The sequence below is a fragment of the Anomaloglossus baeobatrachus genome, chromosome 1 (genome assembly GCF_048569485.1).
Source record: "Anomaloglossus baeobatrachus isolate aAnoBae1 chromosome 1, aAnoBae1.hap1, whole genome shotgun sequence".
In the NCBI taxonomy this organism is placed as follows: Eukaryota; Metazoa; Chordata; class Amphibia; order Anura; family Aromobatidae; genus Anomaloglossus; species Anomaloglossus baeobatrachus.
In genome coordinates this window covers 659,716,374-659,742,043 of record NC_134353.1, presented here as the reverse complement: position 1 = coordinate 659,742,043, position 25,670 = coordinate 659,716,374, and the positions used below count along the sequence as shown (strand labels likewise).

Sequence of the window (25,670 nt, the reverse complement as noted above, 5' to 3'; positions counted from 1 at the left end):
AGGACGCAGTGAGCAAAAACGCAGCAAAACGCAGCAAAAAACGCACCAAATCGCGGCAAAACGCGTGCGTTTTTTGCCGCGTTTTTTCGACGCAGGTGCGTTTTTGTGCGTTTTTAGCGGCCAAAAACACAGCGTCAAAAAACGCAGTGTGCGCACATAGCCTTACTCTAGAATTCACTTGTCACTCCTTATCTAGGCATACTTTACCTCTGATAGATTATGTTTTGGGCTCTTGGTGTGGCTATCCAGGTAGAGAAGAATTGCAGAGGGATTTCAGAACACAACCCGATAATACCTACGGTCCTAATGGACTAAATAGAGCATAGGCCTCCATGGAAACTTAATCCCTTTTGGCTGACATTCATGGGCCCCAATGATAGAATTCCCGATCAATAGAGTGATTTGTAGCTGTTCATGTAACTCCCAGAGACATTCATTTATTTTGGGATACACTTAAGGTTTATCTTAGAGGTTGTCTGTCCTCTACCATTTCATCTATAAAGAAAGTGACTTCCAGATTATATGGATATAGAGTCTTATTTTGGGGAGGCAGAACAGCGTTAGTGCCTCTTTCATGCGGGTCCTCTACCCATTTACATTTTTTGACACTTTTACTAGTAGTTACACATTTTAAATATTTAGGGATCAACGTTCATCAAGACAGTAAAAGGGATCTCTCTTCTAATATTCTGCTACTACTAGATTAGGCCAAATTGAAATTTTTGTCTCTGTGGGAAACTACCTTTATCAGTGCCAGGGCGCATTAACATAATTAAAGGGAACCTGTCCCTAGATTTTTCATATTAAATCCAAAACTACCACCTTCAGCACTCACACATACAAGGATAATGTATATAATTCACTCACACTTCTGTGTCATTCTCATACCCGGGCAAAACATCGTACCTGCAGAGACCTCGCTGTTTCGTGCATGCACACTTATGTATAAGGCATAGTTCGCAGTAGGGCAGAGTAAAGTCTGCCTGCACGAGCCGGCGATGTCTCTGTGCAGGCACGAGATTTCACCCAGTCATGTGGATGATGCAGGAGGTGTCATTTATGTCAATCATAACATGAGGACGGCTATTGGCACAGAATGGAGGGACAGTCGCCTTAGCAAGCACATCCATCAGATCGGACCCTTACACACAGGGAGAAGGTATTTGGGAGGTATACACCGTGTGCAGAATTATTAGGCAAGTTGTATTTTAGAGGATTTTTTTATTATTGATCAACAACTATGTTCTCAATCAACCCAAAAGACTCATAAATATCAAAGCTTAATATTTTTTGAAGTTGGAGTTGTTTTTTTTTAGATTTTGCTATCTTAGGAGAATATCTGTTTGTGCAGGTAACTATTACTGTGCAGAATTATTAGGCAACCTAATAAAAACCAAATATATTCCCATCTCACTTGTTTATTTTCACCAGGTAAATCAATATAACTGCACAAAATTTAGAAATAAACATTTCTGACTTGCAAAAAGAAAACCCAAAAAAATTAGTGACCAATATAGCCACCTTTCTTTATGATGACACTCAACAGCCTACCATCCATAGATTCTGTCAGTTGCTTGATCTGTTTGCGATCAACATTGCGTGCAGCAGCCACCACAGCCTCCCAGACACTGTTCCAAGAGGTGTACTGTTTTCCCTCCCTGTAAATCTCACATTTTACAAGGGACCACAGGTTCTCTATGGGGTTTAGCTCAGGGAGCCATATTATTTTTTCATCTTTTAGATCTTTACTGGCCAGCCATGCTGTGGAGTAGTTGGATGCATGTGATGGAGCATTGTCCTGCATGAAAATCATGTTTTTCTTGAACGATACCGACTTCTTGCTGTACCACTGCTTGAAGAAGTTGCCTTCCAGAAACTGGCAGTAGGTCTGGGAGTTGAGCTTTAATCCATCCTCAACCCGAAAACGTCCCACAAGTTCATCTTTGATGATACCAGCCCATACCAGTACCCCACCTTCACCTTGTTGGCGTCTGAGTCGGAGTGGACCTCTCTGCCCTTTACTGATCCAACTCTGGCCCATCCATCTGACCCATCAAGAGTCACTCTCATTTCATCAGTTCATAAAACCTTTAAAAAATCAGTCTTAAGATATTTCTTGGCCCAGTCTTGAAGTTTTATCTTATGTTTCTTGTTCAAAGGTGGTCGTTTTTCAGCCTTCCTTACCTTGGCCATGTCTCTGAGTATGGCACACCTTGTGCTTTTTGATACTCCAGTAACGTTGCAGCTCTGAAATATGGCCAAACTGGTGGCAAATGGCATCTTGGTAGCCTCACGCTTGATTTTCCTCAATTCATGGGCAGTTATTTTGCGACTTTTTTGCCCAACACGCTTCTTGCGACCCTGTTGGCTATTTGCCATGAAATGCTTGATTGTTCGGTGATCACGTGTCAAACGTTTGGCAATTTCAAGACTGCTGCATCCCTCTGCAAGACATCTCACAATTTTGGACATTTCGGAGCCCGTCAAATCTCTCTTCTGACCCATTTTGCCAAAGAAAAGGAAGTTGCCTAATAATTGCACATAATATGCATGTTTACAGAATGCAGCACAGGCGCTGCTAAAGGTGGTAGTTTTGATTTATACATGAAAAATCTGATGACAAGTTCCCTTTAAGATGATACTATTGCCAAAATTCAGTTATACCTTGCAACACAGTGTGGTACCTAGCCCTAAATCCTACTTAACAACACTTACGGGGAATCTGTCACCAGGTTTGTTTTCCCCCATGTAAGAGCAGCACAATGTAGGGGCAGAGACCCTGATTCCAGTGATGTGTCACTTACTGAGCTGTTTGCTGTCATTTTTATAAAATCAATGCTTTCCCTGCTGCAGATCTAGCAGTTATACAGAGCTCATGAATATGCTGGACTACATGGCAGCAGGCCAAGTAGTCCCTCTAATGATAATCTACTGCTGATTATACAGTGATTTTATCTACTCAACTCTATCTACTCAACTTATCTACTCAAGTGGGAGATGCTTATTTCCACTATAATGGGGAGGACTGGGAGGAGATCTTGGAATCCCCACTTTATGTCTACTCTTCAGTGAACAATAAAATAACTCAATTATACATTATTCACCAAGCCTACTTAACGCCATCAAGGTTACATTGAATGGGTAGACGACCCTCTTAGGACCATGTCTGTGGTGCCACACCTTAAACACAGATTTTTGGCTCATGGTTTGGGCTTGTTCAATTATTTTCTCCTTCTGGCAAAGTATAGTCATCTTCCTATTCTCCCTGATATCCATTCCCATTCCACTAGATCCTAAAATATGAATATGTGGGCTACTGGAGGAGGAAATATGGAATCACCATGCCACAATCTTTCTTAAAGAAACTTTATTTTTGGCCAGGAAATTGATAGCTACAAGACGGATGGATATAATTCTCCCCTACCGTTAAGGGCATGGATTGATTCCGTAAATACAATAATCACATATAAGAAATCAGTGTATCTTAATAAAGGTTGCCCTCAGAAATTTGATAATGTATGGGACATATGGAATTCATCGGCACAGACGGTCTTTCACAATTAAGGTATCATTTATACTTCTAGTTAAAGCTTACATATACTTTGGAGATGTAGGTGGGAATCTTACGGTGGGCAGCAGAAAGATTTATTGTTATTGTTAGATCTGAAGAGTTTGAGCTTTTCCTTCAGGTTTGATGTAATGAGAGTAGTGTATAGTGTTTCTATGCTTCTTCAACACAACATGGGTTATAATTGACTTGCTAATATCAAACTATGTAATGACATGTGTACCAGAGCAGATCTTTTATATACCGTATTTTCCGGATTATAAAACGCACTTTTCCCCCCCAAAACTGGGGAAAAAATTGAGGTGCGTCTCATAATCCGAATAAGGCTTACTGGAGGGGGCGGCACAGGGTCAATGATACTGAGGGCTCGGAGGAGGGGGTAGTGTCACTGCAGTGGAGCAGCTCAGGAGGGTCAGAAGACAGATGGTCGGTGATAACTGAAAGCCCAGGGGTTTCACGGCAGCGGGTGCAATTGATCTGCTGGCGTGCTGGGGGCTCCGCTGAACTGTCAGCGCTTGATGAGATGAACTTCAAGAAAACAGCTGCGGGAGCCAATCTGCGCACGCGCCTCCATCGCGGCTAATTTTTGAAGTCCATCTAGTCAACTGCCGACAGTTCAGTGGAACCCGCAGAGCGCCGGCAGATCATTGACCCTCCTGAGCTACGCCACTCCCTCCTCCAAGCCCACAGTATCACCGACCCTCCGTCCACTGACCCTCCTGAGCCGCAACAGCTCTCCCAGCCTGCAGCATTGATGACCCTACCACCTGTGACCCTTCTGAGCCGCTCCACCACCGCCGCTCCCCCCTGATGAGATATTATATGACGCACTAGGATTATAAGCCAGACATAAGTTTTAATATTATTTTTTTCCCCCTATTTTTCTTCTCTAAATTTGGGGTGCGTCTTATAAAACAAAAAATCCGGTATATTTCTTGAAGAACAATTCATATTGTTATAGTTTTGTTTCCTACTTCTGAAGAAGTATTTTGGAATACATGAATTATTGTTATATAACAGTTTTGAATAAAACAAAAAAATAAAAGAAGGGAGAGGTGGAGCTAGAGGGAAAACAAGCCAGTGAGAATATGCACTTAAATATTTGGCCGTAATGCACCAAGCTCCTGTACTTCATTTGAACAGTCATTCTGTGTTGACAGAGTCCCTTTAACATTAGATAATGTGAGAGAGGCCTTTAGTTGGTAAGAGGTTACCTCGGGTAACTTTGGTTGCACCTTTCTTTTTTATTTGATCGTTGTTGGTCAACCACTGGGAAGGGTATTAATGGTCTTAAATTTTCTCCATTTGTGAACAATTTGTCTGACTGTGGATTAAGTGAGTCCAAACTCTTTAGATATGGTTTTGTAATCTTCTTCAACCTGATAATGATCAACAACGCTTATTTTGAGGCAATCAGACTTCTCTTTAGTTCATGCCATGATACACTCCAACAACACATGTTGTGAATGTCAGTCTTTAATAGACCCTATTTTTTAAAGACACTCTGTCAGACCAGAATAACAATTCAAACCAATTACAGGCACTCAGTGCATAATGGTGTGGCCAGCCATGTAAATACTTGTTTTCCCTCTATCAACCTATAGATAAATGGTGCACTTGTTTGGCTACACCATGATGCACCGAGCGCCTGTACTTGGTTTGAACAGTCATTCTGTGCTGACACAGTCCCCTTGAAGTATCTTCCTGTACATGCACACTGTTGTATATTCAAACAAAATAGGATATCCAGCTTATTTTATGCACACACTCCTCTTTGTCATTTATAGGTGACCCAAATACTCTTTTCCGTTCAAACTCACTTGCTTCAAAATCAATGGAGCAGTATATGAAGGTAATGTGAATCCACATTTATACTCCATAGTTATTCTCAGTTGCCATTCTTGCTTCCTCCTGTTGTATGACTGTGATCTGTATTCTTGCTGCTACACTAAACCCGAGGTTCTACTGAGCTTAGGATCTTGGTGATCTAAAGTTCAGTAGAATCTTGTAGGTTTGCAGCTGTGATGCAAAGCATTAGGTAGCCAGATAATGTGCTAAAATTACAGTTATTGACCTATTTGTATCTTCCATGTCAATATAACTCATTTTTCATAAAGCTGCTTACATTTATTGTGATTACATGGATGTGAGTGCTGCAGATAACTACATGGACAAAAATTATAATGGGAAAACAGAATGGTTCCATTACAATTATCCCCCCCAAAAAAGAAATGATGTTATAGGGTTAATGAATTAGTAGAATCTAGGCATTTTGTTTCTTAATACTTAAAGGGATGTTCTCAATTTGCTATTTTCAGTAGCGCACAATTCCTGGACGCAGCAGGTTCTCATCTGCGGGGAAGCAAGTGATGTCCGCAGGAGACTGCAGCGGCTTGTGTTCACGATCCAGGTTTGGGCAGTTGCAGTTCTTCTGTTCTCCTGCGGAGAGTGCTTCCTTTTCCGCACCAAATACTTGACATGCAGTGGCTCGGGAAGCCACACCACAAGTTAGTTTATGCTGTGGACAGTACACGTACAGTGGGCACAGGATTTCTAGAAATTCCATCCACTGTATTTGTACTGTACATCGCAGCGTTTTCGACGCAGCTGAAACATGCTCCATCCAAAACGCTGTGACTCCTGATCGTGGGCACGCAGCCTCTTACCTATTCAACATTGGCGGAACGCAAGAACACAGATGCTGGTGGGATCCAGAGATTCGTCCAGCTTCAGAGAGGTTCTTGCATGCCATACCGTATAGCAAGCAGCTTGCAAGAGCTCGCTCCTTGCCTAGGAAATCAGCCAGCTCTGAGGTGGCAACCTTGTCAACCAGCAGAAAACTTTGGAATAGGCCATAAACTTCAGATCAAGGTGGTCTGACACCCGGCACGTCTAGCAATCATCTGTTATCACCTCCGGTAGCGGACAGTTGGGCAGAACATACACTTTAGAACATCACTACTCTGTCACACTGTTTGGTGGCCGCTGCTGGGCACTGCAGGTACCGGGTACTGGGGGTACCGGGTATCGATCTGATACTGATCACCTATCCTGGAAATAGGTCATCAATATAAAAGTGGTAAAAACCCTTTTAAGTTCTAATAATATAGCTTTGATGTACCATAACTTTAAATTTGGCATTGGTCTAATTGCACGTATACAAATATACAGTATAATGTAGCTTTAATACTTTTTATTTCAATATAAGTACATTTTTTATATCATATAAACTTTATAAACAGTTTTTCCATTCTAAATCTTTTTTATTCTGCAATGGAAATGTCCGCTTTTTATTACCCTACATTGGGTGTACTATACAGTCGTAGCCTTCACTACTCAGTGTTGTGAGTGATGGAGCTGGTCTGAACCCGTGTGAATTGATAATTACACTACAAACACTACATGATTGAACTATAAACATAGTATAACTATGACAGTTTTCAGAATATTGTCAAACGGCTTTAATGCTATGTCCACCGTGACTTATCCTGTCCTTAAAATGGACTTGTCTCTTGGCATAAATATGTAATTTTTTTTTACCGGGTGTAAATGTCATTGATCTTTTGAATCTGATATTGTTTTTATCTTGTTCCTGCATTTCTTCTTTCCTGAGATATGGCCCCCTTTTCCTTGTATATATTGTATATATCTAGCATTTTAGCCATGTGAGTGTGGTCATCAAACTCTTCTCTGTATGATTCTTTTTAAGGATCTCTCCTAAAAAGTTTAAGGATACATGCGCACGCTGCTTTTTTGCTGCTTTTTTGGCTGCAGTTTTGTCAGCTGAACTTTCTGACATCTGACTTCCCAGCAAAGTCTATGAGAAGTCAGATTTGTCATGCTCACATTGCAGTTTATTTGTCAGCGTTTTTTTTGTCAAAAGTTTGTGACAAAAAAAATGCAGCATGTTCATTCTTCCTGCGTTTTTGTCAACATTTGTCACCCATTGAAAACAATGAGGGCATCAAAAACGCAGGAAAAATGCATGCTAATCAAAAGTGGTGCATTTTACCTGCCTTTTACCTGCGTTTTTGCTAGCAAAAACGCAGGTGATTTGTCAGGAAGTGAGGTCAGGCAAGTGGTCCCGTCCCCTCCCGTCCTCCACGTGTTCCCCGAAGTACCGCTGTCCCCAGGGGAGATGATGTGGAGGACGGGACTATCAGCAGCGGCAGCGAGAGGGGGATGGACATTGGCAGCTGAAAACATTGATTTTTCCCTCTCGCTGCTGCCGCCGCTCATAGTCCCGTCCTCCACGTGTTCCCCGAAGTACCACTGTCCCCAGCGTGCACGCACAGGGGAGATGATGTGGAGGACGGGACTATCAGCAGCGGCGGCGGCAGCGAGAGGGAAAAATCAATGTTTTTAGCTGCCAATGTCCATCCCCCTCTCGCTGCCGCTGCTGATAGTCCCGTCCTCCACGTGTTCCCTGAAGTACCGCGGTCCCCAGCGTGCACGCACAGGGGAGATGATGGACCCCTCTCACTGCCACCGCCGCCGCCGCTGAAAGTCCCGGGCTCCACGCTCCTGCCGCCGGCTCCACGCTCCTGCCGCCGGCTCCACGCTCCTGCCGCCGGATCCACGCTCCTGCCGCCGGCTCCACGCTCCTGCTGCCGGCTCCACACTGTAGCGCGATCAGCTGAACTGTCACTGAGGTTACTTGCGGCCACCGCTGGATTCAGCGGTGGGCGCGGGTAACCTCGGTGACAGCTCAGCTGATCGCGCGGCTGTCTTCATTTTCTGTGTGGAGGTGACCGGAGCGGCGGTGTCTGCTGCTTCTCCGGTCACCTCCATGCAGCAGCGCTGGATGCGACGCTGGAGCATGCTGGATTACGCCGGACATGGAGGGCTTTGTCGGGGTTAATAAATTGGTAATGAGGGAATGTGTTTGTGTTTTTTATTTCTAATAAAGGATTTTTCGGGTGTGTGTGTTTATTTACTGTAATTTACAGATTAATCATGGAGGGTGTCTCATAGACGCCTGACATGATTAATCTAGGACTTATTGGCAGCTATGGGCTGCCATTAACTCCTTATTACCCCGATTTGCCAACGCACCAGGGTAAATCGGGAAGAGCCGGGTACAGTCCCAGAACTGTCGCATCTAATGGATGCGGCCATTCTGGGCGGCTGCTGACTGATATTGTTAGGCTGGGGGGCTCCCCATAACGTGGGGCTCCCCATCCTGAGAATACCAGCCTTCAGCTGTATGGCTTTATCTGGCTGGCATTAAAATTGGGGGGGAGGGGGGCGCACGCCGTTTTTTTTAATTATTTATTTATTTCTAATTTTTTTTTTTCCAATTCAACAAGCTTTATGGGCTTGTTTGAACTGAAAAATACATGAAACAATTGTTGACAAAACTGCAGCCAAAAACGCACCAAAAAAGCAGCAAAAATGCACCAAAAAAGCACCTACATTTTTTGTGACATTTCCAGGCTCTCTCTGACAAGGTGCAGTTTTGGCTGCAGTTTTGGCTGCAGTTTGTGAACACGAAAAAGAAGCAGCGTGCGCATGTAGCCTAAGACTACATTTATACATACTGTAGATAAGAGGGGGCTATAGGTCAGGAACAGAGAGGCACAGGAACAGAAAATAATCAATGCCAAACTCAGGAGAACAGAGGCAAAAAAATGAAAGGTCATTCATTCTATTTCATAAATGAGACCCACAGTCTACCATTCTTCTCCCAGATAGTGGGAATGCCATTTCTTCATGAAGTATTACGGCCTATTATTACTAGAATCTTTGAGGAAAAGAAGTATGTGGAGCTTGATCCCTGCAAGATTGATCAGAACCGCAGTAGGTAAGAGGCTTCACTATTTCATTATTTTACATTAGAACTTCATACATGACATTCATGTGGGTCCCAGAAATGTATGGAGAGTGTGGGAAATTACTTGCTTGAGCTCACTTCTCGAGGTAGCAAACAAGAACACTGTTACTTTAAGGCTATGTTCACACAGGGCATTTTTGGTGCGTTTTTTGCCTGACCAAAACCTGATCTTGTGGCAGAAAATCTCCAGGTGGTGGTCTGCGTTTTTGGTATGGTTTTTGACCAGGTTTTGGTGCAGTTTTTATGGCGTTTTTTTATAGCTGGTGATGGCCGGACCAAGTCCAGACCCGCTGGGGTGGCAATCAAGTAATAAAAAAAATAAAGTAAGAATAAATTTTAAAATAAGCAAGCGCGCTACACTTACCAGTCCCTGGCGCAGCTGTACTTACTCCCGTGGCCTACCTTTCTACATCCGGGGCCGCTCATTAGCCTCATGCATATTCACTGCTTTCCCCGCCCACCGACGTCTGTGATTGGTTTTGGCAGACGTACCCCCAGCCTGTGTGACAGCGTCTGACTGCAACCATTAACAAACATGGTCTGCGGGTCTATCGTACAGTAAAAAGAAAGCAACCAATCACAGACACCGGTGGATGGGAAAGCGCAGTGAATATGCAATGAAGGTAATAAACAGCCCTGGAAGCGAATGAGCGGCTGCGGGAGCATTCAGTCATGCTAGTGACTCGGTAAGTAACGCGTATGCTCCAGTCCCCCTATCCTTTCCACCACCATTTTTAAGTGGTCCCAATATTATATCATATGGGGACCGGCGTCCTGTCAGATACCCTGGATCAATTCTGGGCCGAACCAGGCTTTTTATTAACTTAGTTACCCACTGATCCAGGGTATTTGCAAGTCCGTCCATCACTAAAAACCAAGTGAAAACCAAGGCAAAACTGCGGAAAAGAATTGACATGTTCATTCTTTTCATAGCGCAACAAAAACCAAGGCGGTTGACAAAACCATCAGGTATTTGTGTGTGTGTGTGGGTGCATGAGATTTCTGTAACCTTATAGGCTTTGCTGGGACTGTGAAGGCAGCGTTTTATTAGCATGACTTGCAAAAAAACCTATGCAAAAGCCATGCTAAAAACGCTGTAAAAACGCCTTGTGTGAACATAGCCTAAAACTACAGCAAGTTTATTAAATACCCATAAACAACTTGCACTCCAGCACCATAATGTAAGGCTGGGTTCACACATAGCAACAGAGACAACGACGTCGCTGTTACGTCACCATTTTCTGTGACGTAACAGCGACCTTGTAAGTCGCTGTTATGATTGCTGCTTAACTGTCAAACACAGCGACGCAGCAGCGATCATAACGTCGCTACATGTGCAGAGAGCAGGGAGCCGTGCACACTGCTTAGCACTGACTCCTTGCTCTCCTAGCTACAGTACACATCGGGTTAATTAACCCGATGTGTACTGCAGCTACATGTGCAGAGAGCAGGGAGCCGCGCACACTGCTTAGCGCTGACTCCTTGCTCTCCTAGCTACAGTACACATCGGGTTAATTAACCCGATGTGTACTGCAGCTACATGTGCAGAGAGCAGGGAGCCGGCACTGGCAGCGAGAGCGGCGGAGGCTGGTAACGAAGGTAAATATCGGGTAACCAGGGAAAGGGCTTCCCTTGGTTACCCGATGTTTATCTTGGTTACAGCTTACCGCAGCTGCCAGATGCTGGCTCCTGCTCCCTGCTCGCTTCATTTCGTTGCTCTCTCGCTGTCACACACAGCGATGTGTGCGTCACAGCGGGAGAGCGCCTTTGAAAAAAAACGAACCAGGGCTGTGTGTAACGAGCAGCGATCTCACAGCAGGGGCCAGATCGCTGCTCAGTGTCACACACAGCGAGATCGCTAATGAGGTCACTGTTGCTAACCAAAACCGTGACGTAGCCGCGATTTCGGTAGCGATCTCGCTATGTGTGAAGCACCCCTAAGCCTTCTTGTAGCTTTCAAGGAACACAAGCACAGGTTACATTCCCTTCCTGGTCAGGACAAGCGGATCACATTTCTCTCAGAGAATCCTTCCAGAGGAATAGTAGCCTCTGGACACTGACCATGTGTCAAACAAACAGACTCCAATTTAAGAAATGGGACACACCTATGGGTGGAGATATGTGAATAGGCAGACACCCCCTAAATCTTGTAGTACTACAGGCACCAGACTCACCATCATACAACATGTATGACTGTATACTGATAAATTGGTCTTACTCATTACACATGGATGTAGGAATAATTAAGAAGTCTGTAAAGTGTTACTCTTAGGGGTACTTTGCACACTACAACATCGCAAGCCGATGCTGCGATGCCGAGGTCGATATTCCCCGCCCCCGTCGCAGCTGCGATATCATGGTGATAGCTGTCGTAGCGAACATTATCGCTACGGCAGCTTCACATGCACTCACCTGCCCTGCGACGTCACTCTGGCCGGCGAACCGCCTCCTTCCTAAGGGGGCGGGTCGTGCGGCGTCGGAGCGACGTCACACGGCAGGCGGCCAATAGAAGCGGAGCGGCGGAGATGAGCAGGACGTAAACATCCCGCCCACCTTCTTCCTTCCGCATAGCCGGCCGAGACGCAGGTAGGAGATGTTCCTCGCTCCTGCGGCTTCACACACAGCGATGTGTGCTGCCGCAGGAACGAGGAACAACATCGGTCTTTCCCAAATCATGGGAATGTCCGACGCTACTCCGATGATACGATTACGACGCTTTTGTGCTCGTTAATCGTATCAAAAATGCTTTATACACTACGATGTCGACAGCGACGCTGGATGTGCGTCACTTTCGATGTGCAAAGTGCCCCTTAGTGGCAAGCTACATACTTCTAGTGCATATAGAGACAGCACACACTTTTTTGAATAATGACTACTGTAACTTACCATCTAAGTTTTTGCTATGACAGTTTTAGTTCAGTTATTTTTCATTTGCCTGTAGTGTTCACGTTGGCCTGTCTCTGGGCCATTAAGATAATTTATTAGCTTTACCACACAGGGCATGGTGTCCCACTTTCTCTCAAATGTCATTCTAGCTTATATTATAGCTGATTTCTATATGTTACAGCTGGGAAAATATTACTATAGTTACAGGTTTTAGGTAAATTCTTTGCCTAACTTGGATTAGTGTTTCCGCACTCCACGCTCTCCCATGCTGGACTGCCCAGCACTTTTTGTTATCACTTTACAGTAAGTGAACTTATTAGAGATTTGTTTTTGTTGCATTATTACATTTAAGATTCTTTAACTGTACGAAAAATTTTTTGAGAGAGACTGAATATTCTCCTAGAAGTAATTCTTCTATGGGAGAATATCTTAGCTACAGTATATCACAAAAGCGAGTACACCCCTCACATTTTTGTAAATATTTTGTTATTTATTTCATGGGACAACACTGAAGATTTGACACTTTGTTAAAATGTAAAGTAGTCAGTGTCCAGCTTGTATAACAGTGTAAATTTTGTGTGCCCTCTAAATAACTCAACACACAGCCATTAATGTGTAAACTTCTGGCAGCAAAAGTGAGTACACCCCTAAGTGAAAAAGGCCAAGTTGTGCCCAAAGTACCAATTTTCTGATTGGCCACCATTATTTTCAAGCACTGTCTTAACTCTCTAGAGCATCACAGGAGCCACTGGAACCTCTTCCATCCTGCATGATGACATCACGAAGCTGGGGGTGGATATTAGAGACCTTGCGCTCTTCCACCTTCTGTTTGAGGATGCCCCACAGGTGCTCAATAGGCTTTAGGTTTGAAGACATGCTTGGCCAGTCCATCACCTTTACCCTTTGTTTCTTTAGGAAGGCAGTGGTCGTCTTGGAGGTGTGTTTGGAGTAATTCTCATGTTGGAATATGAAGGGAGGGGATCACACTCTTTTTCACTATATCACAGTACATATTGGCATTCATGGTTCCTTCAATGAACTGTAGCTCCCCACAGCCAGCAGCACTCATGGAGCCCCAAACCATGACACTCCTACCACCTTGCTTGATTGTAGGCAAGACACACTTGTCTTTGTATTCCTCACCTGGTTGCTGCCACACATGCTTAACACCATCTGAACCAAATAAGTTTATTTTGGTCTCATCAGACCACAGGACATGGTTCCAGTAATCCATGTCCTTAGTCTTCTTTTCTTCAGCAAACTCTTTGCGGGCTTTTTTGCTCATCATCTTTAGAAGAGGCTTCCTTCTGGGACGTCAGTGATGCAGATTGATTTCATGCAGTGTGTGGTGAATAGTCTGAGCACTGATAGGCGGACCCTCCACCTCTGTAACCTCTGCAGCAATGCTGGTAGCACTGATACTGTTAGGGCCAGGTGGACGGGCAGACCCAGGAGGTGGATCCACTGGGCCGAACTCCTTGATGATGGTAAGGGGTCCGGTAGCTGGAGCACTACAGATAACAGGACAGTCCGAGCACACGAGTATAATGGTGAAGTCCCTGGGACCACGGAGTCACTGATGGTAGTCCGGGTGACGGAGCTCAGGTTCGGAAGCCGAGATGATGTCAGGCGGAGTCCGGAACCGTTGGAGCGAGATGACGGGTCACCGCAGGGATCAGAGATGGTACGAACGGTCAGGATGGCAGATAGACAGCGTTCGGTGTTCGGGATTCGGCAGGACCGGATGGCAAGACAGGATCGGCTCTAGAAGAGAGAGAGGTGAGTATCTCACAGGAACACAAGGAGACCTGACTCCTAGCTTGGGAAACACGAAGAACAGGCCCCGCCCACTTGGACACTAAACCCCTTTATACCCTGTACCTGTGTGCTTCATTTCCTGTCAGTGGACGCTGGCCCTTTAAGAAAGGGTCAATGACCGCGCGCGCGCCCTAATGCGCATGCGCGCGGCCCGGGTGCCAGAAGCCAGAGCAGGAAGCTGAGAGGAGGAAGCAGCAGAGCCGGGCTGGGGCTGGGAAACCGACGGGCGCCGGGAGCGGGGACTAGGAGGCCTGGGGATTGCAGGACATGGCGGCTGGAGAGCGGGGAGCGTGGCAGGTGAGACGGGGATCAGAGCAGGGGACCCGGTAAGCGTGACAGTACCCCCCCCACGCCCTCCTCCCCGCAACCGGGACAGGAAGGCACGGATCAAAGGAGTGCCCACATTCTCCAGGGGCTCCCAGGACCTATCCTCAGGACCATACCCTGCCCAGTCCACCAGGAAGAACTGTCGACCCCGTACGGTCTTCATGGCCACGATATCCCTTACCGCATAGATGTCGTCATCGGCAATAGGAGGAGGAGCCGAACTGGTAGCAGCAGAGAAGGGACCAAGGACAACCGGCTTGAGCAGGGAGACGTGGAAGGAATTGGGTATCCTCATCGTGACTGGGAGCTGTAGCTTGTAGGAGACCTCATTGATCTTGCTGAGGACTTTAAACGGCCCGATGTAGCGAGGTCCCAGCTTGTAGGATGGTATCTTCAATCGGACGTACTTGGAAGCAAGCCAGACGAGATCTCCAGGAGAGAAACACGGAGGGTCCAGACGTCTCTTGTCTGCGTGTCTCTTCATCCGCAGGGAGGCACGTGCAAGGGACGCCTTAACAGAGTCCCAAATGGTTGTAAAGTCATGGGCTACAGCATCAGCAGCAGGGACATCCGAGGAAGAGGATACAGGCAATGGAACGGAAGGCTGAAGTCCGTAAACGACATGGAAGGGAGAGCTGGAAGAGGACTCACTGACGTGGTGGTTATGGGAGAATTCAGCCCAAGGAAGAAGCGTGGACCAGTCGTCATGATGGGCGTTGACGTAGTGACGTAAGAAGGAGGTCAATATCTGATTGACCCGTTCCACTTGGCCGTTCGACTGAGGATGGTAGGCTGAAGAAAAGTCCAGAGTCACTCCCAGATGTTTGCAGAGAGCCCTCCAGAAGCGGGAGGTGAACTGAGTTCCTCTGTCGGACACAATGTGTGATGGAAAGCCATGCAAGCGGAAGATGTGATGTATATAGGCGTCCGCGAGTTCCTGGGCAGAGGGCAGTCCAGCCATAGGGACGAAATGAGCCATTTTAGAGAACCGATCCACCACGACCCATATGACTGTGTGTCCGGAGGACATTGGCAAGTCTGTAATAAAGTCCATCGCAATGTGTTGCCAAGGAAGTGAGGGTATAGACAGAGGCAGAAGACGGCCATATGGCAGGTGTTTGGGCGTCTTGTTCCTGGCACAAGAGGAGCAGGCAGAGACAAAAGAGGCGACGTCCGTGCGAAGGGATGGCCACCAATAATGACGTACAATCGCACTCCAAGTTCTCTTCTGACCAGCATGATCGGCTGTTTTCGAGGCATGGCCCCAGTGTAACACTTTTTGCCTGTCAGTCTCAGAGACATAGGTCTTCCCGGGCGGTATCTGGGCCAGGGTGACAGGGGCCACCGGAATGATTTTACTAGGACAGATGATGGGTTGGGATGTCTCCTCCTCCTGCTCCATGGGCATGAAAGACCTGGACAAGGCATCAGCGCGTACATTCTTGTCCGCGGGTCGGAAATGGAGCTGGAAATCGAATCTGGCAAAGAACAAGGACCACCTGGCTTGCCGTGGGTTCAGTCGCTGAGCAGACCGCAGGTATTCCAGGTTCTAGTGGTCCGTGTAAATAATAACGGGGTACACTGCTCCTTCCAGAAGGTATCGCCATTCTTCCAGAGCCAGTTTGACTGCCAATAGCTCTCTGTCACCGATTGTGTAGTTGCGTTTGGGCGCTGAGAAGCTCTTGGAGAAGAAACCGCAAGTCACCATCTTCCCGGAGGAGGACTTCTGCATGTGCACTGCTCCGGCTCCCGAGGAGGAGGCATCCACCTCCAAGGTGAACTGGCCGTTTAACTCCGGACGGTGGAGTACAGGAGAGGAGGCAAATGCCCGCTTCAGAGAGCCAAACGCGGCGTCGGCCGCAGGTGACCAGTCCTTTGGATTAGCCCCCTTCTTGGTCAAGGCGGAGAGAGGAGCAGTCAGAGCAGAGAAATGAGGGATGAACTGGCGGTAATAGTTGGCGAATCCCAGAAAGCGTTGGATTGCCTTCAGTCCAGAAGGAGGAGGCCAGTTGAGAATGGAGGAGACCTTCTTCGGATCCATCTGCAGTCCGGTATCGGAGATGAGGTAACCCAGGAAGGGGAGAGAAGACTGCTCAAAGACACACTTCTCGTACTTGGCGTACAGACGATTCTCTCTCAGTCTTTGTAGAACCAGCTGCACGTTCTCTCTGTGGGTTTGGAGGTCCGGAGAGAAGACAAGGATATCATCCAGATACACCACCACACAGACGTGAAGAAGGTCCCGGAAAACGTCGTTCACCAATTCTTGAAAGACCGCTGGTGCGTTACACAGGCCGAAGGGCATCACGCAGTATTCATAGTGCCCATCGCGAGTATTGAACGCGGTCTTCCATTCGTCCCCAGAGCGGATGCGGACCAGGTTGTAGGCACCCCGAAGATCCAACTTGGTGAACACACGAGCTCCTCTAAGCCGATCAAACAATTCGGGGATGAGCGGCAGGGGGTACTTGTTTTTCACGGTGATTTGGTTCAATCCCCGGTAGTCTATGCATGGGCGTAAGTCGCCTTCTTTCTTCTTCACGAAGAAGAAACCTGCTCCAGCAGGAGAGGAGGATCTCCGAATGAATCCCCTTGCCAGGCTCTCTGTGATGTAAGTAGACATGGCCCTTGTTTCGGCTGGAGACAGTGGATATATCCGTCCTCGAGGTGGTGTAGTTCCTGGGAGCAGGTCGATGGCACAATCGTAAGGACGATGTGGCGGAAGTACCTCTGACTCCTTTTTATCAAAGACGTCCGCGAAGGACCAGTAGGCCGAGGGCAGTCCCGGTAGGGACTCTGGAACCGGAGGTCGCCGGATGGGTTGTATGGTCTTCAGACAGTTCTCATGGCAAGAAGAGCCCCATCGGGTGATTTCACCAGTGCCCCAGCTGACGGATGGTTCGTGCGTCCGTAACCAGGGAAGTCCCAGCAGGATTTGATGGGACATGTGCGGGAGGACGTAGAGAGCGATGTTCTCGGTGTGCAGGGCACCGATACGCAGTTCGACCGGCTTGGTGATCCAGGAGATGGTGTCAGAGAGGGGTCTCCCATCCACAGAGGCTATCACGAGGGGTTTGTCGAGTGGAGTAACAGGCACCTGGTACTTGTCCACAGTGGCCTGCTGGATGAAATTGCCTGCTGCCCCAGAATCGAGGTACGCCTCAGCCGTGAACCGCGTCTCTCCCGTTGTCACTTGCACAGTCCATGTAACCGGGTCTGAGAGAGTCCCAGCACCTAGGTTGGCCTCTCCTACCAACCCTAGGCTTTGGAGTTTCCCGGCCTCTCTGGACAGGAGCGTAGCAGGTGTGTGCCCTCTCCGCAGTAGAAGCAGAGGCCCTTGGCGAGCCGCTCTGCTCGACGTTGTTCAGACTGCCGCACGCGGTCGATCTGCATGGGCTCGTGGACGGAGACACCAGATGCCATTGACTGGAGTACGGCGGGCTTCTGCGGAGGAGAGGAATGTCGTACCGGACGTCTCTCACGGGACACCTCTTTGGATCGCTCCTGAAAGCGAATGTCCACTCGAGTCGCTAGGGTAATCAGGGCATCCAGGGTGGACGGTACGTCACGACCAGCCAGCTCGTCTTTAATTCGACCCGAGAGTCCTTCCCAGAAGGCGGCGGTTAGGGCCTCGTTGTTCCACCCGAGTTCCGAAGCCAAGGTGCGAAAATGGATGGCGTATTGACCCACCGTCAGAGTCCCCTGACGTAACCGGAGAAGAGATGAGGCAGACGCGGAGGCGCGTCCGGGCTCGTCAAAGGTGCCACGAAAAGCCTGCAGGAACTCCTGGATGTTCTTGGTCACCGAATCCTCCTTTTCCCACAAGGGGTTCATCCACGCCAGTGCCTCACCCTCTAGATGGGACATGATGAAGGCGACCTTGGCTTGGTCGGAGGCAAACAAATGCGGCAGCTGCGTGAAATGGAGGGAGCATTGGTTTAGGAATCCCCTGCAGGTCTTGGGATCTCCGGCGTACCGGGGTGGTGAGGCCAAACGAAGTCTGGAAGCATCCGAAGAGGCTGCCACGGGAGCTGGAGCCGTGGATTGACTAGTGGAAGCCCGAGATGCTGAAGATGTCACTGACGCTTGTAGCGTGTTCAGGCGGGCGTCCACAGAAGACATGAATTGCAGCATGCGGGTCTGAGTCTCACGCTGGCGTGAGAGTTCCTCCTGTAAGGCTGCTAGTGCTGCAGCGGGATCCATGGCCTGTTCTTACTGTTAGGGCCAGGGGGACGGGCAGACCCAGGAGGTGGATCCACTGGGCCGAACTCCTTGATGATGGTAAGGGGTCCGGTAGCTGGAGCACTACAGATAACAGGACAGTCCGAGCACACGAGTATAATGGTGAAGTCCCTGGGACCACGGAGTCACTGATGGTAGTCCGGGTGACGGAGCTCAGGTTCGGAAGCCGAGATGACGTCAGGCGGAGTCCGGAACCGTTGGAGCGAGATGACGGGTCACCGCAGGGATCAGAGATGGTACGAACGGTCAGGATGGCAGATAGACAGCGTTCGGTGTTCGGGATTCGGCAGGACCGGATGGCAAGACAGGATCGGCTCTAGAAGAGAGAGAGGTGAGTATCTCACAGGAACACAAGGAGACCTGACTCCTAGCTTGGGAAACACGAAGAACAGGCCCCGCCCACTTGGACACTAAACCCCTTTATACCCTGTACCTGTGTGCTTCATTTCCTGTCAGTGGACGCTGGCCCTTTAAGAAAGGGTCAATGACCGCGCGCGCGCCCTAATGCGCATGCGCGCGGCCCGGGTGCCAGAAGCCAGAGCAGGAAGCTGAGAGGAGGAAGCAGCAGAGCCGGGCTGGGGCTGGGAAACCGACGGGCGCCGGGAGCGGGGACCAGGAGGCCTGGGGATTGCAGGACATGGCGGCTGGAGAGCGGGGAGCGTGGCAGGTGAGCCGGGGATCAGAGCAGGGGACCCGGGGAGCGTGACAGATACGTCCATTTTGAAAAGACAATATTCAGATATGAATGGAACCTGTGTTGTTTAACAGCTGTATAATCTTGGCCACCGTGCTGCAGCTCAGTTTCAGGGTCTTGGCAATCTTCTTATAGCTTAGGCCATTTTTTTTTAAACTCTATTTGTTGAAGGATGTACATACAACAAGAGTTCTTGGATTCAAAGAAATATTCACAGGATCTAAAGCATAGTACATTGACGATAAGTAGACCATATTACAAATCACATATATTTTAATACCAACAGGATGTAGACAGATGTTCTATAAAGTATGTAAATATGACTTTGAGTTTTCTTTAACTTTGAGAAAAACAAGCAAACAAAACACAAATTTGGACTCAAACACTTTCTGTGGGTGACTATGAAAATTCACAAGCGGAAACACGAGTGAAAAAATCAAGAGTCCATCAGGTCCCTTAGCAGCGATTTAAATACTGGTATAGATCCCCCAGTCAATGGAAAGCTCAGCCACCCTCTGCCTACCCTGTCAAACGTTTGCGGGCAGCCCCTGTTTTTTTTAAATAAAATGTTCAAAGGATGAGGTAGTATTGACTAGTAAGATCCATTGTGATCTACAAGGGGGTTCGCCTATGCATCCATAGCTTAGGCCATCTTGATGTAGAGTAACAATTCTTTTTTTCAGATTCTCAGAGAATTCTTTGCCATGAGGTGCAATGTTGGACTTCCAGTGACCAGTATGAGAGAGTGTGTGAGAGATAACACCAAATGTAACACACCTGCTCTCCATTCACACCTGAGACCTTGTAACACTAATGAGTCACCTGACACAGAGGAAAGAAAATAGCAAATTGGGTACAATTTAGCCACTTTCACTCAGGGGTGTACTCACGTTTGTTGACAGAGGTTTAAATATTAATGGCTGTACAGTAAGTTAGGTTATTTAGAGGGCACTAAATTTACACTGTCATACAAGCTGTATACTGACAAGTTTACATTGTGTCAAAGTGTCATATCTTCAGTGTTGTCCCATGAAAAGATATAAAATATTAAAAAAATGTGAAGGGTGAATTCACTTTTATGATAGACTGTATTTGAAGGTGAAAACGCCATGTGAATTGGTGGCATATTTATATTCCAAATGGGGCCATAGAATTCCATGGGTGTCTAATTGTGGATCTGTATTGTGTGAGCCTGAGCCTCCATTTATTGATAATCTAGCAGAGATCAGTTCTGTAGCTATGTACAAAGAAATAATTAATTGAAGCCATATTTGTGGGGCCACAGTGCTAACACTTAATGCCTCAGAATTGTGGTGAGCTTACACATAGAGTCCCGGCTTATGATGTAAAGAAAACTGCTGCATTGTCTGACAGAATATGTTCACCTTCACAATTTGTTGCCACTTCTTTTGCAGACGTATTTCCTTTAAAGGTTCAGTCTCGGAGCAGCAGATACGTGAGAGCAGTGTAGAATCACTGAGAGGGTACCTGAGTGACATAATTGATGCCATCCTGGGTTCAGGTGAACAGTGCCCACCGGGTATGCGCCTTTGCTTCAAGCAGCTGCATAAGCGGGTAGAGGAACGCTTTCCAGGACCAGCCAGCCAGGTGAGAAAGAAAACATTATTTCAGCATTACACATAATTAGGTCTAGAAATATTTGGACAGTGACACAGTTTTGTGATATTAGCTGTTTACCAAAACATATTCAAGATCCAGTTATATAATCAATATTGGCTTAAACCTCAGACTCTCAGATTTAATTTGAGGGTATTCACATCCCAATTGTAGTAAGGGTTTAGGAATTATAGCTCTTTAAGGCTGCTTTCACACATCCGGTTTTTGCAGTGCGGCTCAATCCGGCTCGAAAACCTATGCAACGGATGCGGCGAAAAAAACGGATCCGTTGCATACGTTTTTTCCATGCGGCCCGTCCGTTTTTTTACTTATGCAGCTTTATACTGAGCATGCGCAGTGCAAAAAAAAGCATCCGGCCGCACGTTTGTTTGCACTGCGCATGCTCAGTATCAAGCCGCATAAATCAAAAAACGGACATGCCGCATAGAAAAACTTATGCAACGGATCCGTTTTTGCCGCAGGACGCCGCATCCAGCGTCCATAGGCTTGCATTGTAAATCGGGCCGGATCTGTCGCAATGTGTTTTTTTCGCCGCACAAAAAAACGTGCCAGGCATTGTTCCATCTGGCCGCCGCATGGGCTAATTATGCCGCATCCAGCAAAAACCGGACCCAAGGCCAAGCGGCCCAATACGGCGCTAATGCAAGTCTATGCGGAAAAAACGCAATCGGCGGCAAAAAAACGGTTGCGTTTTTTCTGCAAAGCGCCGTATTGTGCCGCTCAGCAAAAAACGGATGTGTGAAAGCAGCCTAATATGTAGCTCCCTCTTTTTGAAGGGACTAAAAGAAATTAGACAATGATCTTAAATAGGCTGCATCGGCTACTCCCTCTATAATCCATCATCAGTTAAGCAGAAAAAAGGTCTGGAGCTGATTCCAGATGTTGCATTTGCATTTGGAAGCTGTTGCTGTGAACCCACAATATGCAGACAAAGTAGATCTCAATGGAAGAATAACAGATCATCAGTAGCCTGAAAAAAAGAAGAAATCCCTCAGACAGATAATAGAAAATGTAACGGTTGCCAAGTCAACAGTTTGATACATTCTGCAAAAAAAAGAATGCACTAGTGGGAACTCAAAAAGGCCTGGACATCCATGTAAAATAGTGGTGGCTGATTGTAGAATCCGTGATGAGGAAACCCCCCCCCCCCACATCATCCACCAAGTGAAAAACACTCCAGGAAGTAGGTGTTTCAGTATCTAAGTCTACCATAATAAGAAGACTTCTAGAGAGAAAATATAGAGGGTTCGCCACAGGGTGTGTGAGGTAAATCCTGGGATATGAAGAGGAATTATGACTAGAAGTCATAATTGCTCTCATCACTCCCTGGCAGTGCCCCCCTCCCTCCTTGTTCCCAAATGTCCAGCATCTGTGAAGGTGTCACATCCCACTTACACCTCCAACAGCCATCTCCTCTGATATGGAGATGAGATGTTGTGCGGACAATGGACACAGGATGGCTCCCTGCCGTCACCCTGTAACAAGAGTTGTATCTCATTAGCAAGGCTTGGAAGTAGCCAGACAGAACGACTCCAGTAAAAAATGGTTCATATCTCGCAAGCCATATCTCCGATAAATATGGCAACCATAAAAATGGTGTTTGCGCAGGCGGACGATGCTGGCACACCTTTTTTATGGAAGGGGGAGCTTGGGAAATACCCCAGGCGTGATATCAGCCATATGGGAACTCGTAGACAGGTCATGAGTCCCCTCGTTCTGTAGCTAAATTCATAACTGTCACAATGAGAGCATTGGCGTCCGCCTACGACGCTCCCAGGCAAAGTTATGGCCCATATTCCATGTTGTGAATTTGTCCATAACTCCAGCCAGGGGTGGAGCAGTGCTCCCTGTGAGGTCACTAAGGTAGGAGGGTACCTGGATTTGCCCAGGTTGATAACCCTGCTTCGGCCATTTTCCAAGGTTCTTCTCGCTGGGGGCACGTGCAGGAAACATCTGTGGGAGTTCCTAGAAACCTGGTCTACAGCGCCCCCCTGTGGCCAGACACACAAGGTAACTGATGTAATTGTATACCTGTTTGTAACCCATGCTTTATCTGTAACTGTACTCTGACATATGTATATTCTGTAGATTCCCTATTGTATATATTGTAGTTTCTAGTGTGCTTTAGGCTGATTAAATTATATAATTAATCTTGGGCTGTTCTGTTATCTCGATCTTGAATCCCACGTCTGTGTGTTCGGCTAATAGTTACCGTAAATCGGTTGGTGGCAGCGAATTGTGCCAAGGATTATTGTGGGGAGGCCAGTGAGATTCGGGGGATTTTATATATTCCGCCCGCGGAGGTCGGGGGAATATATACCTTACTCTCACCGGGGACCCTTCAATAATCGGCATAAGTAGTATAGCGGCCTCCTTGCTTATGGTCGGGCAATTCCATAATTGGCCTGACTATAAGAGGGGCGCTAGAGAGCGCGTCACGTGCTCTGTCTGTCGGTCGGGAGGTATAAAGGAGGGGTGACCCCCACTTGTTACCCCCCGATTGTGACGTACTGGTAGCCAGCGCGGGGGATTTCTGAGTGACCCCCCCCGGTGGTTTGTGACATATTGGTGGCAAGCGGTGGGATCGAGATAATAGTGTGTGTGAGTGTGAGACCCATACTCCCAGACACTAAAGACTGCCTGCAGCAGCTGTGGCTGCTGGGGTCTTCAGACTAGCTCAACACTAGAGTGTCAGAGTGCAGATACTGTAAGGTGTGTGGAGGCATCAGGTGTCAGTTCTGTGTCAGTGACCAAAGTCTGCAACAATGGCTGATAGCACCAGGAGCAAAGCCAAAGGAATGGCCGATGCTCAGGCCAGAGACGATGAGGAGGTTGTCCACGAGCCCTCCAGGAGCCCGACGCCAGAGAACAGCTCTGCAGAGGACATCGCACAACCTGGGACTGCTGGACAAGATGAGGAGGAGCTCGCCCAAGGTTCCTCAACGAGCCAGATGCCAGCCCTCCGCTCTGCAATGGACAGTGAAGCACCAGGCTCCGCAGCGGGCCGCAGATCACCACGTGCCATTCCACCGAGCCTGGGAGGCTCGGATAGCCTTCTTCAAATGGCTATGGCCCTTCTCCAGGCTGGAGACCGGGATACCTACGAGATACTCATGGCAGAGCGCAGGGCAGAGCGGCAGGCAGCGCGTGAAGAGCGCCAGGCAGAGCGTGACTACCAGCTGCAGCTAGCTCAGCTCCGGCCCTCATCAGCCACACGTGACCTTCAAGACACCAAACTTCCAAAGGTCCGTGTTGAGGACTTCCCAGTGCTGGAGAAGGATGGAGACTTGGACTCTTTCTTGACTGCTTTTGAGCGGACTTGCTTGCAGCACCATCTGAACAAGGACCAGTGGGCCAAATACCTGACCCCCCGTTTAAGGGGTAAGGCCCTGGATATCCTTGGGGACTTGCCTGCTGAGGCAGATCAGGGCTACGACACCATCAAGCGGGCCCTGATCCAACAGTACAACCTCACCCCGGAGTCCTACCGCAAGAAGTTCCGGACGCTGCAGAAGGGACCAAAGGACTCCTGGGCTGACCACCGGCGGGCACTTGCCCGAGCTGCCGACCACTGGACCCAAGGCCTGCAGCTTTCCACCGGACCGGAGATCCTGGACTTGTTCATCACGGAGCAACTCTTGTGGAACTGCCCTGAGGATCTCCGCCAGTTCATCCGAGACCAGAAGCCAAAGGGGTCCACGGCTACAGCTGCCCTTGCCGATGACTACACCAACAACCGGGCCCCTGAGGCCAGGAGAGCGGCCACCAGCAGCACCTGGAGAGGGGGTAAGATGAATTCTGCGACTGCCCCACCTGCCCCTAGACTGCAGGGGGTGTCCCCCTCAACTCCCCTCTCCAGGCCCGTGGCGGAACCAAGACGGTGCCACCAGTGCAACCTACCTGGACACTTCAAGGCCATGTGCCCTCAGCGTCCCAAGGCCCCGGCTCCGTCCCCGTCCCAAGGGCCGCCCAAGGTGTATTGTGTGGGTGGGGGTGGTGGTAGGTCCCTGGACAGCTTCCAACCTGTCACCGTCGGCCAGTCTGTGACCATAGGACTGCGAGACAGCGCCTCGGAGGTGACTCTGGTGCGGCCTGAGATGGTGTCCCCCCAAGACTTGATCCCTGGAAAAACCCTCGCTGTCTCCGGGATTGGAGGCATTGACCCGGCGCTGCCTGTTGCTGACATTTATGTGGACTGGGGCGCAGGGCGAGGGGTGAGGGAGGTGGGGGTAACTGATCGGATCCCTGCAAACGTGCTACTTGGGACAGATTTGGGGCAAATAACCTCCCAGTTTGGCCCCGCCCCAAAGGCTGAACCTTCAGCCAGTGCTGACGTGCCTCTGGACAATGTTAATGTGTTATCTATGAATGATGTAAGGGAGGAGGGAGTGAACTCTGATATTTTTGCTTGCATAGACGCCATAGACACACACTCAGCTGCAGCTGTGACAGGGGAGGGGGTCAGAGAAAGGTGTGACCATGCCTCTACAAGTAACCAGCCTGTGAGCTGGGATCTGTTGCCCTCTGCAGGGATAAGCAGAGAGCAGGGTGCTGCAGGGGGAGGACCAGTGTGTGGGGTGGGGGCTACCACAGCAAATGTGGGGTCCCCAGAGATTTCACAGCGGGGTTCTGTTGCTGCAGAGGGGGAACAGGCAGGTGAGATT

At 48.2% G+C, this 25,670-nt stretch overlaps 1 protein-coding gene across 2 annotated transcripts in view; it reads left to right on the top strand.

Annotated features, from left to right (window-relative positions):
• RASAL1 (RAS protein activator like 1) overlaps positions 1-25,670 on the top strand; it is a 150,229-nt gene that overhangs the window by 79,063 nt on the left and 45,496 nt on the right. For both annotated transcript variants that reach the window (XM_075319996.1, XM_075319995.1), the window contains exons 11-13: positions 5,356-5,420; positions 9,259-9,371; positions 20,784-20,976. In XM_075319996.1, coding sequence (XP_075176111.1) covers positions 5,356-5,420; positions 9,259-9,371; positions 20,784-20,976 — 371 coding nt within the window. The remainder of the gene's footprint in view (positions 1-5,355; positions 5,421-9,258; positions 9,372-20,783; positions 20,977-25,670) is intronic.